Consider the following 18506-nt stretch of genomic DNA (forward strand, 5'->3'; position numbering starts at 1 on the left):
TAGTCATTACTTCAAAAGCACCTGAAGCAGTAAGAGAAATAGCAAAGTCACAATGCCGTCGTCTTTAGTAAAATACGAAGTTTTCTTCATCTTAATTTCATCGTATTTACTCCGTGGTAATTTAGCTAAGATGAATAAATCCGGTGGGTAAGTAGTTTAACAATATCAGTATAAACTATAGATAATAGGCCTACAACTTGGTATTGTCTGCTTACAATCAAACTGTTGTAATTTAGTCTAGCTTCAATTGTGAACGGCTAGATGTACTTTAACCTCAGTAGACATGGGCTAGACCTGCTTTTGCGGTCACAACATATTTTTTTTTAATACTTGAAAACGTATTATCACGAATTTCAATTGTTTAAATGAAAATATATTCCAAACAATCGTAGAGCAACAAAATTAATTATCATTATATATCTTTCGATATCTGTTCCTTATTAAAATTGAACAATTCATTATATAGTTGTTTAAGTTATACCCTACATGATTATAAAGCTATTTAGTTAGAATTGATGACGTTTTCTAAAAAAAAAAACAAAAAAAAAAAATCGATTTTAACACCAAATTAGTATTATAGGTATAACGTTATTATGACCAGTGGTAGATCAAGAAAAACAAGGGGCCCTGAGGGGGACTTTGACAGATAGAAAATCTGGACCACCGCAGCACCATGATGGTTGAGGTTGAGATAAGAAAATTTATGATTATGGCACCTCTTAAAGACCAAAAATGGCACTGTCAGACTTAAGTTTGAATATATTTTTAACCTTATTTTTCCATATAATTTCGAAAAATTAAGGGGTGGGGGCACCTGTGCCTTTTTGAATCTGCCGCTAATGACGTAACACGGTTAGCCGGGAGAACATTGGGCAAGGGAACAACTAGATGTGCACAAGATAAACTATAATTTGATGTAGTCAACAGTCATGACTCATCAGACTATAATTTAGTAATTTATAGCTAACTTTGTTATAAATTATAAACAAGTTAGCAGTTAAAATGGGCAACAAATATTGCCTAACAGCATGCTGATTACAGCAAACTCACTTTGGTGGTATTTGAAAACAGACCCTTCCTATAATTAATACGACAGAGGCACATCAGTTAATGTATGATGATGATATATTTAGAGAGTGCAGAATCAACGGTCATCAAAGAATACGCGGAAGTATTTTTTAATTTATTGTAAACAACAAGTGGTCCGATGACATGCTAAATTAAACGCGACATCACACCATACTCAAAACGATTATAGGGCTAATGACAAAATTGCTCTATTCTTCAACATGACAATTCAAGAAGAAATTAAAACTGTCAATAAATAAAATAAATAGGCTAAGCCGAAAGGCAAGAAGAAAAAAAATGGGTAATAATGTATTTGAACTTTATTATACTACTATTGGCTATAATAAAAATAGGTACCCTAAAAGGTACATGTGGCTACTGAGGTCATAAAAAGAAATACTTGTGTGGCGCTTTTCATGCCCGTTCCAACGTTACATATCTCATATTCCAGTAGTACAGTGGGCCTATCATAGGGCATATTAAATTAACACTTTAATAACCCCCCCCCCCAAAAAAAAAGAAGAAATACTTGTGTATTCATTGTGTTATTTATTCATCTTAACACTGTATAGATTGTATTTATAATCCAAATTCTTTAGTTACACAAAAGAAAATGATATACTCTTAAGAGCCACGACGCGGCGCTTTTTTGAGCATTTAAGGTAATTAAAAACTATATAATCTGAATCCACGATTTTGTAACAAGATAGCAATAAAGGCTTTTATCTTAATTGTAAGTCGGTTTATTACAGAAAACATATTAAAAAAAAAAAATTTTCACTTGCAAATTGACACCTTATTGAACATTTCAAAAATTTTTGCTTGCAGTCTGGATGTTTAATTTTGTAAATGAAATTTTCCCAAATAGTTGTCTGTACTGAACACGATGGATCAATCATCATACATTGTGTAATATTTTTAGCCCAATTCTTGTGTTGAACTTTTTGGTTCCTGAAAGCTGTATAACCTTAGCTTTTCTGGTTACGACTTGAGTGTTGCTTACACTCGAATGCAAAGAATGTTTTGGGTTAATAAATTCCTAAATTTGGAATGGTATCTCTTCCAACTGCTTTATTTTAATGTTTGAGTTTATAAGAATATTGGTCCCAAAATCCCTCATCTTCACTGGACTTTGGTTTTCAATCTGGAATTCAGTGTGATATGAAGCAGAAAAAACAGTTTCTTGAAAATTGTCCGCAGTGGTTTGTAATTGTAATTGAAGTACTGATTTGTGTTTGTTTTTAACTGGAGATACAATATAAATGTAGGCTTCCCTTTTTTTTTTTTTTTTTTTTTGCCATATTTTTTAGTTCATTAACCTGAAATGATAAGGTATAAAATGCAAATTAAATTATTCATGGTGAAAAATTAGTGAAATATAAAAATGACCATGGCCTGGTTCTCGCGAGAGCCATAGTATCCGGATCGGGAGCTAACCGTTAGCGCTAACCGTTAGCACCTGCGAGAGAACGCCCGATCGGTTAGCGCTAACCGTTAGCGGTATCCGAATACGCTAACGGTTAGCAAGCACTATCGATAAGCAAGTTGAGGGCGTTTCTATCATCAACTAATCACACGTACGCGTTTACAATTTCCAGTTTCTTATTGGCCAGTGATTCGATCATCATATTGTTGGTATCCGGATCGGGATTTTTTCGCATGGACGCACGGCAGCTAACGGTTAGCAGGATCCGGATCCTGCTAACCGTTAGCTGCCGTGTGAGAACATAGCCTATAGATTTTTTAATGAAGCTTACATACCTTAAAGGCACCCTTGCAGTATTATTGTTTTACAATTTGCTGCCCGTTTCATAATGAAAATTAATTATATATATATATTATATATATATATATATGTATATATATAATTAATTTAAGATATGTATATGTATATACATTCTAATGTTTTAAATATATTATGTTACTATAATATTATATATTATATTATATTATATTATATATATTACATATAAATATGTATATACACATATATGTATATATATATGTTACTATAATATTATATATTATATATATGTATATCTATATGTATCTATATGTATATATATCTATATGTATGTATATATTTGTGTATATATATGTATATATGTATATATATGTATGTATATATATGTATGTATATATATGTATGTATGTATATGTATATATATATATGTATATATATATATGTATATATTTATGTATATATATGTATATATTTATGTATGTATGTGTATATGTATATATATATATATATATATGTGTATATATATGTATATATGTGTGTATATATGTATGTATATATGTATATTATATGTATATATATTAATATAGTTATTATAAATTATATATATATTATATATTAAGTATATTATATATATATATATTATATAAATTTGTTTCTAGTCGTACTTATTGTGTAATGGAGTGTATCTGGTGGTATTTGAATCTGTTTAACCATGAAGCCTCCATGGTCTAATGGTTATGACGCTCGCCTTGACAGCGAGAGGTCGCAGGTTCGAGTCCCGCTAGAGGCATTTTATTACACAATTTCTTTATTCATTTATTTACAGGACTACATTCGTTGAGAGTTATGCTACACGATGTGTTATTATGTCCTTTATTCGAACACTGTATTAACCTTTCTTTGATGATTTATGTATATATTATTATATATTATATATATATTCTAATGTTTTAAATATGTTATGTTACTATAATTTTTTTTAAATAAAATTTAAAAATATGACGGTACTTTTGAGAATGATCATTTCAGGCAATGATCTTCGCAAAAGTCGTTTCCGTATTGCAATTCCATCGGTAAAAGAAACGTTTGGCAAATTGAAACAAATAATCTTGGGAACAACATTGAATAATTGGCAGTTCTTGAGAAAGTTAATGTCCAACTCCGCCTTCTTTGATTTAACAGCTGTTTTCTCAAGCTTACGAAGATCGCCGATTGTCAGTTTCCCCTCATATTTGTGAGCAAAGTCATGAATAATGTTACCAAATGATCGATGACACAATAAACCACTCATAATATTCAAAAATATGACGATACTTTTGAGAACGATCATTTCAGGCAATGCCTGAAAAATTTAATAAGGCCTAGCCATTGCTAGGCCTTACGCTACATACATGTTTCGACAGATCCTACTGTCACATCAGTGTACAGAGATTCCATATAGGCAATCTTATTTAAACGAGGTGAAGTTTATAATACGTCAATCTATACGTAATTCAACCGTATCAAGTTGTAAACACCAAGATCATGAATAAAAACAATGTATAATTAATGGTAAACGGAATGAAGTAAAATCAGAATGACAAAGTTAAATTAACAGGGTAAAGTTGTTTGTTGAGTGAGGGCTGCTCCCATTGAATATGTAATACCTCCTTTATTTTGAGATGATGAATTGATGGGGCGGAGTCAAGAATACGGAAACAGTTCTTGCTACAAGTTTGCATCATTTCGTGAATTCTTAAGGTGTTTTAATATGTGAGAGTTCCTATCTATCGCTAAGTGCTCGCGCACGCGTATTGAGAAGTGTCGGCTAGTTTCTCCGACATAACTGGCATTACAGTCAGCACACACAAAATTTTATTTATTTATTTTTTTAAAAATTGTTTTTAAAATATTTATATTGTTGTAATATATTTGTTATTTCTTTATATGAAAGTATGTATATAAGTATTTACATTTTTCTATATTTTATTTATATTATTTATTAATTTTAATTTGTATAGAATGCATTAATATTATTTAATATACTATAGTAATAACATAAATATTACATATATAAAAATTAAATAATTTATTCATATATATTTTGTTGTTGTATATTTATATTGTTGCCATATATTTCTTATATATTTATATTTATTATTACCAGTATTAACAATGATATTTTTTAACATGTATAACGACTAATGAAAAATGCATATTTAACACTAGACCTGATCATAAGTAACTATCACAAAAATCCAGCTGCAGGCCGATTCAAGAGTCCCCACTTGCTAGACATTTTAGAGATCCAGTCAAAGTTTCCCCCTACAAAGTTTCCCCCTTGTCAAGCCCCCCTAACCAAGTCGCTCCCCCCCACCTAGCAAAGTCGCCCCTTAACCAAGTCGCCCCCTTGACTAATATTGAATATTATTTTTAACTAACCTTTGAAACTTACTCAGAACTTATCTATATATCTGTATATATAAGATGTGTATAAGAGACAGTGTAGGCTTCCCTTTTTTTTTTTTTTTTTTTACTATAGAGAGGGCGCACTTTATTGACTGTATAAAGCCTGTCTCTTATACACATCTAGATGTGTATAAGAGACAGATATATATAGGCCAACAAAATTATGTTGTGTGCCCTGCGTGACCGACCTAAATTTTCCAATAATTCAGGTCGGCATTTAAAACTTTTATTTTTTTTTAAATTTTGTTCAAAGGTCTTCCTTTCACTCAAGTACAATTTCGAGAAATACCGTATCCGAAATTAACATTACAACATAAAATCTAAAACAGACATTGTATTTTGACCAAAATTGGGCCACAGAAGCACACGTAAAATCGGTAAAATAGAAGGCATAATTTTGAGAACCGATCGCGACGACGGTGAAGATATATGCACGAACATCGGATCTCTCGCAACCCACGACCCCATCTAGTCTATTCTTTATACTGAACAACTAGTGTTTGCCGGAATGAAACATTGTATTCATTATCTTACGATATATTTGATAATATCCACACGGGTCTTGCCATCGTTTTAAAGCCTGTACATAGCTAGACATCTTAGGCTCCGTTTATGCCAACCATGAACGAAATATTATATCTTATGTTTTCCTCAAAGTTTACTTCGATAGCATTACTATACTCAGGACGCTTGCTGGTGCGGATCCAGAAATTTTCTAACTGGGGAGGGGCCCAATAGGTAGTCCAGTGGCGGATCCAGGATTTCAAAATACAGGGGCCTAGACATGGATTTTGACAGACCGAAAATCTAAACCACCTCAGCCCCACAGTGGTTGGGGCTAAGGTATTACAATTTATGATTATGACACCTTTAGATGGCCGGAAATGGCAATCGCAGACTTAATTGAAGTTTTACATTTTCCCTTTTTCTCCCTTTTTTGAAGAAAATTAAGGGAATGGGGGAGCGGCCGGCTCAGATCCCCTTGAATCCGTCACTGTCCTCTCACTCACCTCAGCCCCACCATGGTTGGGGCTGAGGTGAGCAAATTTTAAAAATCGACCCCTCTAGACACTCGGAAATGGCACTCTCTGCTGGTCAAAATGCTTTTTCAAAGCAGTGTTAAAATTATTGACTTCCTCTAGACGGGAGATATGCTACCACTCCCTGAGACACCCCTCCCCTCACGGGCGCCGCAAATCTCATCAAGGACTCTAGAGTTGGAGTTGCAAAACAAATTATGGTTATGACACTCATTCAGACCTAAATATTTATATTTTACCATGTTTTAAAAAATGACAAATGTAGAGGTTCTGCCCTCACCGGCTGGGGCACGTTCCCCCTTGTTTTTGCCTCTAAATTTTAAACATTTCAATGCATATTAATGCTATGTGCTACTCACTTATCTATTCTGAACATGTTTTGCTCCCCCTGCTACCCCACCTCCCCCTCACCACTGCTTGAACAATTATGGATCTACCCTTTGAAATATACTGAGATTGAAGTTCTTGTGCTACAAAGACCTTTAAGCTTTTAGCCTATATTTTATTTATTTATTTATTTATATATTTTTACTTTTTTTTTTTTTTTATAGAAAAAGTGGTCCGGCCATAGCCGGTGCTGCCGGTACGGTTCCGACGGCCCTGCAGTGTTTTTATGGGCTTCACCCATCCACTCTCAAGATCCCCCTCGATAGAAAATTATTGAGACATTTTTTATAAAATACAAATATCATTTTTAATTATGGAGGTATAAAATATTATTATTATATTATATTATATTATTATACCTCCATGCTTTAATGCATAAAAGCGGGACAGTGTGCGAGATGCCAAGTACAAAAACAAATACTACGTACTTTATTGACTGTATAAAGCTTTGTCTACACTATCAAATTTCATCAAAATAGCGTCACATAAATGTAATGGAAAGTAAGAATTGAACACGTTATACATTTTTGATACAATTTGATAGTATGTGATATGACGTCATCGTACCCATATATAATTGGCACATCACATTTTTGTCGCATAAAATTTGACAAATTAGACAAAGCTTTAAGTGTACTATACAAAAGTGATAGCATTCCAGAGGATGCGATCTACAACCTCTGAATTTGCGTGATAACGAAGACGTCTTCGAGATAATGGTAATTTCCAATGAGAAATAGTCTCTTTTTCTCTTTTTTTTTTATCCTTTTGCGTAAAACTAAAATTTATGCCAATATTGTTCCATGATTTATAATAATTAGAGTAATACATATTCATTTTTCTAAAAAAAAAACTCTTTTTTCAGTAAATTTTTTGCCGAGAATTGGGCTTTAATATACAGTGTGTAGCATCTTTTGTTTTTATACTAGACCTACTGATGAGCCAGATAAATGTGATGTATGTGGTCTATGCTCCATGGAAAAGAATTGTCGTATAACATGTGATAAAGATAAGTGTCAGGCAGAACTTGGTTTTGTTTGGGAAGAAGGTTAAGTTTAAGTTTCTATTATTTCATCTGACGGGTTAAAGATATTGTCTACAGTACATAAAAAATGGAGAAAAAACTCTTTCAAGTACTAAATTAAAACAATGAATTGCTTTTTACAAACAATACTGTTATTTGTAAAAAAAATACTACATTTTGGAAAGAATTAAACAGTAAACTTGATTTAATTCCGTCTACTCATTGATGATAACGTTATTTCTGTTGACGAAAGAGAAGAATTTTGTTGTTGCGTGCTTTTGGATGAAATATTAATGATTCATATAAGGCACATACAGACAATAAATTACACAATTCATGTTCAAATTTTCTATTTTCTGTCATTATAAAACACAATCATCAGAATTAAATTTTGATAGATTATATATAGCTGAAATAATTTAAAACTTCGAAGTCATTGGAAGACGTAGGCCTATTTTTTTATTTGCCTCTTAACATTTTATAATAATGATTTATAACAATTTATTTCATTTACATCCGACAGCAATTAACTCACCAATTACGGTATACAACGATGCTGGATAAACCCAGTCTCTTTATGCGGCTTTGAGTGTTGGGGAGGGGGAGGGGTGTTTATAGGAATTGAACACAGGATCCTACCACCAAACTACACATTTAAGATCCCTGTTTGTTACTTCCGTTTGCAAGCTTGCTATAGAAGATTATTTTCTCTACTGATTTTTTGTTGTTGATAGTTTGCTCTAATACAACGATGTGGTAACAGAGTCGAACGAAGGGTTTCTGTCAAAGAAAATGTGAAACGGGATTTTCTTGATATATAAATTAATTCTTATAATGCATAAATATACCTGAAAAAATGGACTGTAAAGAATCAGATACCTATAGAACTAAAAAGTAAATATTATTTCGATTAAATAAAATCATTTGAATGAATTAAATCATTAGGTAAGGGGTGAGGTTGTTATAGGTTCTATATATGTGGACGTTACATACAATCAAATAAATAACACTAGCCATGGTCGACAGAAACGAACACCACCAACAGTAAGCAAAACCGATAATTCACACTGTCCAACTGTAGGTCAGAGTATATAACCAAGGCAATTCAATTGCTTTGGTACTAATAAGATAAACATATTTTACTGTAAATATTTTAGTAACATTATTTTTGTAAACGTAATTACAACATTTTGAATTTACAAAGATCTTTTGTAATGTGTTATGGGCATGTAATATACAGGATGTAATGTTTCCGTTCTCTTCTATTTTTATAGCTTGCTCAAACTTAATGGTGTGTGAAAGCCTACAACCAATGCTCAAAAACAAATGCAAAAAAGGTACGCCATAATACCCCGAATAGAAACGGTTATAAACGTTGATCATTTATTTAATTTCTGGTTTTAGTTTTTCTCCGACTGGAGTTCACATTCTTTAGGTACGGCAATAATTATTATAGTTTGTATACGCTTTATATAAATAAGGGTAGAAAATGTTTGAAAACAAGAAATAGCATAAAAAGTTTGTGATCGAACATTGAGGTTTGTTGGACACTAACATTGAGCCAACGAAGAAAACCTCAAAGATGTTCTGTTCTGTTGGAAACGTACAAATGGAAAACGTTAAAGAGGGAGACCGTCTATCATTTCATAGGATTCCGTATGTAATAAACCATTCTTCTGACGAGTTGAATGTTCTGGTTGTGGTGGGTAAAACCGACATCTTATGAGGTCTTCAAAATTAGGAGTATAATAGGTAAGGGGGGGGGGGGGGGGAAATACAGTCTAATAATAGGAAAGGTATACCACCTTTGGTTGTAAGGGGGGTTATAGGTTCTATATATGAGGATTTTACATACAATAAAAAAAAATAACACTAACCATGGTCGACAGAAACGAACACCACCAACAGTAAGCAAAACCGATAATTCATGCTGTCCAACTGTAGGTTAGAGTGTATAACCAAGGCAATTCAATTGCTTTGGTACTAATAGGATAAACATCTTTTACTGTAAATATTTTAATAACATTATTTTTTGAAAACGTAATTACAACATTTTGAATTTACAAAGATCTTTTGTAATGTGTTATGGGCATGTAATATATAGGATGTAATGTTTCCGTTCTTTTCTATTTTCATAGCTTGCTCAAACTTACAGACGTGTGAAAGCCTATCACTAATGTGCAAAAACAAATGCAAAGAAGGTACGCCATAATACCCCGAATAGAAACGGTTATAAACGTTGATCATTTATTTAATTTCTGGTTTTAGTTTTTCTCCGACTGGAGTTCACATTCTTTAGGTAAGGCAATAATTATTATAGTTTGTATACGCTTTATATAAATAAGGGTAGAAAATGTTTGAAAACAAGAAATAGCATAAAACGTTAGTGATCGAACACTGAGGTTTGTTGGACACGAACATTGAGCAAACGACGAAAACCTCAAAGATGTTCTGTTCTACTGGAAACGTACAAATGGAAAACGTTAAAGAGGGAGACTGTCTACCATTTCAAAGGATTCCATACGTAATAAACCATTTTTCTGACGAGTTGAATGTTCTGGTTGTGGTGGGTAAAACCGACCTCTTATGAGGTCTTCAAAATTAGGAGTATAATAGGTAAGGGGGTGGGGGTGTAGAAATACAGTCTAATAATAGGAAAGGTATACCACCTTAGGTTGTAAGGGGGGTTATAGGTTCTATATATGAGGAATTTACATACAATAAAAAAAATAACACTAACCATGGTCGACAGAAACGAACACCAACAACAGTAAAGCAAAACTGATAATTCACGCTGTCCAACTGTAGGTCAGAGTATATAACCAAGGCAATTCAATTGCTTTGGTACTAATAGGATAAACATCTTTTACTGTAAATATTTTAGTAACATTATTTTTTGAAAACGTAATTACAACATTTTGAATTTACAAAGATCTTTTGTAATGTATTATGGGCATGTAATATATAGGATGTAATGTTTCCGTTCTTTTCTATTTTCATAGCTTGCTCAAACTTACAGGCGTGTGAAAACCTACCACTAATGTGCAAAAACAAATGCAAAGAAGGTACGCCATAATACCCCGAATAGAAACGGTTATAAACGTTGATCATTTATTTAATTTCTGGTTTTAGTTTTTCTCCGACTGGAGTTCACATTCTTTAGGTAAGGCAATAATTATTATAGTTTGTATACGCTTTATATAAATAAGGGTAGAAAATGTTTGAAAACAAGAAATAGCATAAAACGTTAGTGATCGAACACTGAGGTTTGTTGGACACGAACATTGAGCCAACGACGAAAACCTCAAAGATGTTCTGTTCTACTGGAAACGTACAAATGGAAAACGTTAAAGAGGGAGACCGTCTAGAATTTCAAAGGATTCCATACGTAATAAACCATTTTTCTGACGAGTTGAATATTCTTGTTGTGGTGGGTAAAACCGTCCTCTTATGAGGTCTTCAAAATTAGGAGTATAATAGGTAAGGGGGTGGGGGTGTAGAAATACAGTCTAATAATAGGAAAGGTATACCACCTTAGGTTGTAAGGGGGGTTATAGGTTCTATATATGAGGAATTTACATACAATAAAAAAAATAACACTAACCATGGTCGACAGAAACGAACACCAACAACAGTAAAGCAAAACTGATAATTCACGCTGTCCAACTGTAGGTCAGAGTATATAACCAAGGCAATTCAATTGCTTTGGTACTAATAGGATAAACATCTTTTACTGTAAATATTTTAGTAACATTATTTTTGAAAACGTAATTACAACATTTTGAATTTACAAAGATCTTTTGTAATGTGTTATGGGCATGTAATATATAGGATGTAATGTTTCCGTTCTCTTCTATTTTTATAGCTTGCTCAAACTTAAGGGTGTGTGAAAGCCTACAACCAATGTGCAAACAAAAATGCAAAAAAGGTACGCCATAATACCCCGAATAGAAACGGTTATAAACGTTGATCATTTATTTAATTTCCAGTTTTAGTTTTTCTCCGACTGGAGTTCACATTCTTTAGGTAAGGCAATAATTATTATAGTTTGTATACGCTTTATGTAAATAAGGGTAGAAAATGTTTGAAAACAAGAAATAGCATAAAACGTTAGTGATTGAACATTGAGGTTTGTTGGACACTAACATTGAGCCAACGACGAAAACCTCAAAGATGTTCTGTTCTGCTGGAAACGTACAAATGGAAAACGTTAAAGAGGGAGACCGTCTATCATTTCAAAGGATTCCGTACGTAATAAACCATTCTTCTGACGAGTTGAATGTTCTGGTTGTGGTGGGTAAAACCGACCTCTTATGAGGTCTTCAAAATTAGGAGTATAATAGGTAGTGGGCAGGGGAAGGTGTAGAAATACAGTCTAATAATAGGAAAGGTATACCACTTTAGTTTAATATGCTCAGGTGTATATGGATAATTAGCATTCCTTGGAACACGGAAACATTCACTATGAACCGACAAAGATCAACTAGTAAAGTAAGCATAAAACTACCATGGTCGCCAAGACAGAACCAACACCAACATCATCGTTTGCCAATATTTCTTAGTTGCAAGCGTGTATGCTGTTAGTAATGGTGGTAGTGAGTGGCTCCTAGATAAGGCTTCTCCGGTCCTCTACCTTCTGGCGTTTTTGAAGGTCCAACGCCGTATATGTTAGACGTTATTTTATTTCTATTAAGCTTATCGTCCTGGCTTAAAATGGTCCGGAGCCCGAGCTCATGTGTTACGACACTCCGTCAGTGTCTAGCTTTGACACTGACAGAAAAAGACCTACATCAAAGACCTACATAATTTGTTAAAATATTTGTTATTCACATTTTTTAGGTTATTTTGTGATTACAGTATGTAGGACTATCTTGAAGTGGTTATGTTGTTGGACTGCTTGCTGTTAAAGATTTACTTTCTTTTCTATTTTGCATAGATTGCAACGCATTAGAGAATGTGTGTAAAAGTACATGGTGGCAAACCTGTACACATGATACTCCTACGACAGGAGATCCAGGTAAGAAAGATTGTGAACATTGGTATTACTAATTCTATGTAGTAGACAAAAAGTGGTGTTAACGATAATTATAGTATCGTTCTTTAAAAAAGCAAATTGCAAAATATTTTCAAAAAACTTTGAAAAATAAAAGCACATCACGGCTGCTTGTGGGTTGTGAGGTGCCTAAATATGTGGGGTACAGCGCATCGTATCTGTAAAGAGAGGCGCTTTATAAATGTTCTGATTGAATTGGATTGGGTAAAAATAATTAACTTGAACATAGACATGAGTTGTTTTAAAATGTTTTACCAATAAATTTATTCAGGAATTGTTTATAAAAATACTAATTTATGTGCCATCTAGCCCATTATTCATCTATCCATCTATCCACCCATCCGCCCATTCACCCATCCGTCCGCCCGCTGCTCTGACATGTTTATCCATTTATCAATCAAACAATCAACTAGTCAATCCATTTATTTTAATTATGCAAATATTTAAGCAAGCAATTATTTAATTACTTTAATAATTAATCAATCAATCAATTTACTTAATTATTCTACTAATCAATAAAATTATCAATAAATGATTTTATCAACCAACAGGCAGATTAAAACCAACCAACTTATCTACCAACTAAACAATAAGCCAACTAACTAATGGTTAAAACAAACCTAAGAAACGATCTACCTACATTCCTACTACTGATCAATCGGTTAATCAATACATTAATCAATCAATCAAGTGAATAAATAAATAAATGAATAAATTTCAGGTAAAACAGAAGAAATAGGTGATGATAAGAAGTAAACAACAGTCAGGTCATTAATGGTGTAGTAAGACTACAATCTTTCTACCTTAAATTTTGTATTCAGTGCATGAATGAATGAATGAATCAATCAATCAATCAAAGCGACTCTCGAATGTCCGAGCGCTTAAGGCAGGGGCACCGCAACCTACAGCCATAACATCGGCGCTGGTTCGAACGGTACGCTCACCTGGTTCTCGAGGTAGAGCGAGTCTTCTCGGAAGGACTATACACCAGTCTGTCGGTCGGTTGTTCAATCGGGCGGTCGGTTGACTGATCAACCAACTAACCTACTCAGTCAGTTTATCCTGGTGGTAGCCACTGGTTGTGCGCAAAAATATGAAAATCTCTAGGTACCGGTTCGATTCCTATCGTTAACGAACCTTCTTTCGGACAGGACGTTTATTACGCTGATTGGTTCCGTGTAAGCATTATGGGCAATGTGAACGTTAAAGAACACAGTACACTTTTCAGGAAATAAAAAAATGACTTGTTTTCCGATATACTGACCAATTACCACCAGAAGAACCCCAATAGATATAAGTTTAATTCAGATTTGCATGGGTTATCTTTGGTGTTTACACCAAATCAATCAATCAATCAAGTAATCAATCAACTATATTTTTATTATTAATTATTCAAGCAAACAATTTAAAATCATTCAATCGATTTATTTAATTATTAAATCATTTTAATAATTTATTAACTAAACAATCACTCAAATGATCAATAAATTAATTAATCAACCAGAAAAACAATCGACCGATTAAAGAACACAGTTTATCTGCGAACTAACAACCTACCAGTTCCCCTACAGTGCCTACTAACCAACTAAATACTAATCAACATTAACACACTCCAACCAAACAATCTACCTATCGACTAGTTGATAAATCGGTAATTCAATCAATCAATTTAATAAATTTCAGGTAAAACGGACGAAATACATCATGAAAAGATGACTAAAATCGCTGATGATAAACGACAAGGTAATAACAGTCCAAACACTAATGGTATAGTAGGCCTACAATTTCTTTCTACTTGAATCAAATAATAAGTCAGTCAATCAATATATATATTTTATTATTTAATCATTCAAGCAAAACAATTTAAAGTTAATCAATGAATCAATTTATTTTATTATTCAATTAGTTAATCTAATAATTTATCAATTAATCAATCACGCAATTAATCAATACATGAATTATTGAACCAACTAACCAATCGACCGATTAAAGCAACCAACTTATTTACCAACTAAACAACCAACCAACTTCCCTAATCAACATTTAAAACAACTCAACCAAACCTCAACCTATCGACTAACTGATTAATCGGGTTATCAATCAATCAATCAATCAATCAATTGAATAAATGATTAATAAAGAATAATTAAAACAGACGAAAAATATGGTGATAAGATGACTACACCAAAAACCACTTATAATCATCATACTGATTGTTTTATAATGTTATGTATAACGCATAGAGGTACTGCACAATATGCGCTATACAAATGTAAATTCATATTATTATTATTATTATTATTATTATTATTATTATTATTATTATTATTATTATTATTAATATTATTATTATTATTATTATTATTATTATTTCTATATTTTATACAATAATATATTAAAATTATAAATGCAAGTTTCTATTAATTAACTAATCTGCAGTACCGATCCTTTAATCAATCAATCAATCAATCAACCAAATCAACCAATCAACAAAACAACCAGGCAGACAACTAAACAATCAACCAATCGACCAACCGACTGACCGTGCGATCGATCAATCAACCTATTAATCAATATATCAGTTAACCGATTAAACAAATTTTTTATAGATGGAAAAGATGATGAAAATAACCATACGGCCACCATTGCAGCTACAGCATCGGTTGTGTCTTTGTTTATAATTATATTGACTGGCATTATCGTAATGATTTTGTTTCTCATGAAAAAGAAATCGAAAAAGGGGCAAGTATTTTATTCTTGAAAACAGTTATTGAAAATAAGTTTATGATTTTTTTTAGGCTAAGATAATGAAACTTTATCCGTAGAAGAAAGTATGTGCATAAACAGACGAAAACTGATGATGTATCTCTATCCGCTAAGCCCCACCAGGAGTGACGCCAATGGGAGGACCGGGGTCCCCCGCTGTCGGAAAAAGTTTCCTCCCTGTTAGAGCCGGGAGAAAAACAATTCGCCTGGGAGAAAACAATATTACATGCATCTTGCAATGTATACAACTTCACCGACACCACGAAGAGACACAAACTTCAATTTCGACCAAAACAACGTTTTAACGTAGATTCACAAAACCGTCAGTTTTACATTATGTTCAAAGATATTATTTATTTTTTGATCAAATTTTTAGTTTTGTTTATATTGTTTTCTTTGTCGCTTACCGTATAATTAACAGCCGGAGTATTATCCAAGATAACACACAGAAGGGTCCTACTACAAGCTGTGCAAATTTATATAATAGACCTAAGAAAATCACTTAGGCCTATGTATTTTTATTCACTGAGATGATTATTATAATATACCGCTACATTTACAGCATTCATGCCTCGGCCTTTAAGCTCCGAGTCTTTATCTATAAAAGTAATGTTGATAGTGCTTAGGCTACTCAGGTCGCTAAATCGCTATAGAAGTCGGCTGAGCCATGTTGAATTGCCTTGGCCGAGCCAAAGGCGAGTCGACATGAGGAAGTATGCTACACGGAACTGATAAAAGAAAACAAATATCATGCAACTGTTTGGCTGTATTATTTCATAGTAAATAAACAACTGACTGAACACTTTTAGGAAATCAGAAACTGAAAATCATAGCATGAATAGCATATAATAATATTATACTTCATTTTTAAACTTGTGTTTTGTTTTAGGACTAGGCCTCAAATGGTGTCACATGTGGACAACATTATGTATGGGACTACAGGTATAGGTAATCAGTTTATTAAAAAAATTTACTTAACACTTAGAAATATACTCTTATATACATAGGCTTACTACTACTACTACTACTACCGTACTACTACTACTACTACTACTACTACTACTACTACTACTACTACTACTACTACTACTACTACTACTAACTAATAAAATAACAATAACAATAGAATAATTAGGCCTCAAATAATGATCGAATTGAGTATAAACCTAAAGAATTAAGAAGGAACCTAAAATGACTGACGTGTTATAATTATACTGCCATTATTTTTCGACTCACGACGAGCTGGAGTCAAACGCAGATGTGTATAAGAGACAGGGGATGTATACCCCTTGCGTAGGCAGTGATACAGCGATACACAGCACCAAAACAGACAATATACTATGGGACAACACGCACATCTTCGAAGTAAGATAAATTAAGCCAAACTTATGTATAAAATAAAATCCGAGTTTTTATCACGTAGCTTCAGTGAAACTATTCCAATATTTTCGTGTTTTTATTTACAATCAAACTGCTGTTTATAATACTCAATTGAAAAACACTTTTCTCCCAGGAGAGATTCAGCGGTGATCCATCTATTCATCCAACGTGATAATGATGTAATATTGTCGCAAGCGTCACAAACGCGCCAATATTATGTACTGATGGGTGTAACTATGTTATAACTATTTCCTCAAATTTTCTCACCTCAGCCCCAGCCATGGTGGGGCTGAGGTGGTTGTGAAATCACGTTTTTGAAGTAGGCCTATGTAAAGTACATACTCAAAGACAATGTTTTTAAGCTTTGTTTTTTATGCTATACACACACATTAATAAGATCTCTATGGTTGTCAAAAATCCCTGATAAAAGAACATGAGAATTTTTTTGGCGCTTCATTTTGACTAATGGTGATGTGATGATGATGAATTTTACTAAAAGTGTCATTTCTGGCCATCTATAGGTACTATTTCCTCAAATTTTCTCACCTCAGCTCCAACCATTGTGGGGCTGAGGTGGGTGTCGACTCACAAAATGCCCTCCCCCTCCACCTTTCAAAACAGATCTGTGCCCTTCCCTGGGTATATGACATTAAACTCCAGCGAGTCGGCTCCTGGTGTATGTCTTAGTGACTGCTGTTTGTTTTTAGGATGTGATCTGGTTTTTCATGTCCATTTTTTGTGATTATGACTATTTTGGATAAAGAATGTTTTGAGCAGAGATGGATTCAAAGCCCCCCCCCCCTTCATTTTTTTAAGGAAAAAAAAAAGAAAAATATATTAAAATTGTGCGAGTGTAATTTCCGGCCATCTAGAAATGCCCTAATCATAAAATTTTCTTACCTCAGCCCCAACCATGGTGGGGCTGAGGTGGGTGGTTCCTCGGTCTGTGAAACTCTCTCCCTGGTTCACCTCTCTTTCGAATTACTGGATTTGCCACTGTTGATTTATTATATAATTATTTTTGCGCTTATTTATAAAGCGTCTATTGCAATTTTCACTTTATCCTCTCAAACAGTCCTAAGAACGTTCAGTGTGCGCTAATTCAGAGGGGGATTCACCCCATTGACCCCGCCGAGATCCTGTAATTCTCATAACGGCTCCCCCCTTTCAAAATCCTGGCTACGTCCCTAACATTAGCAGCATTCATGCCTCGGCCTTTAAGCTCCGAGTCTTTATCTATAAAAGTAATGTTGATAGTGCTTAGGCTACTCAGGTCGCTAAATCGCTATAGAAGTCGGCTGAGCCATGTTGAATTGCCTTGGCCGAGCCAAAGGCGAGTCGACATGAGGAAGTATGCTACACGGAACTGATAAAAGAAAACAAATATCATGCAACTGTTTGGCTGTATTATTTCATAGTAAATAAACAACTGACTGAATACTAATAGGAAATCAGAAACTAAAAATCATAGCATGAATAGCATATAATAATATTATACTTCAATTTTAACCTTGTGTTTTGTTTTAGGACTAGGCCTCAAATGGTGTCACATGTGGACAACAATATGTATGGGACTACAGGTATAGGTAATCAGTT

At 33.4% G+C, this 18506-nt stretch overlaps 1 protein-coding gene across 1 annotated transcript; it reads left to right on the top strand.

The window, feature by feature from the left end:
• On the top strand, positions 1–18490 carry LOC117116770 (balbiani ring protein 3-like; the record flags this gene model as incomplete). Its single annotated transcript, XM_033260876.1, has 10 exons — positions 1–147; positions 7617–7735; positions 8986–9048; positions 9850–9912; positions 10714–10776; positions 11577–11639; positions 12648–12728; positions 14448–14507; positions 15374–15506; positions 18438–18490. Coding segments are annotated over exons 1-10 (793 nt in total), but the record flags the coding sequence as incomplete, so codon positions are not given.
• Between the last annotated feature and the right edge of the window lie 16 nt (positions 18491–18506).

The sequence above is a fragment of the Anneissia japonica genome, unplaced genomic scaffold (assembly GCF_011630105.1).
Source record: "Anneissia japonica isolate Jap-2015-1 unplaced genomic scaffold, ASM1163010v1 scaffold288306_len61938_cov135, whole genome shotgun sequence".
NCBI lineage: Eukaryota > Metazoa > Echinodermata > Crinoidea > Comatulida > Comatulidae > Anneissia > Anneissia japonica.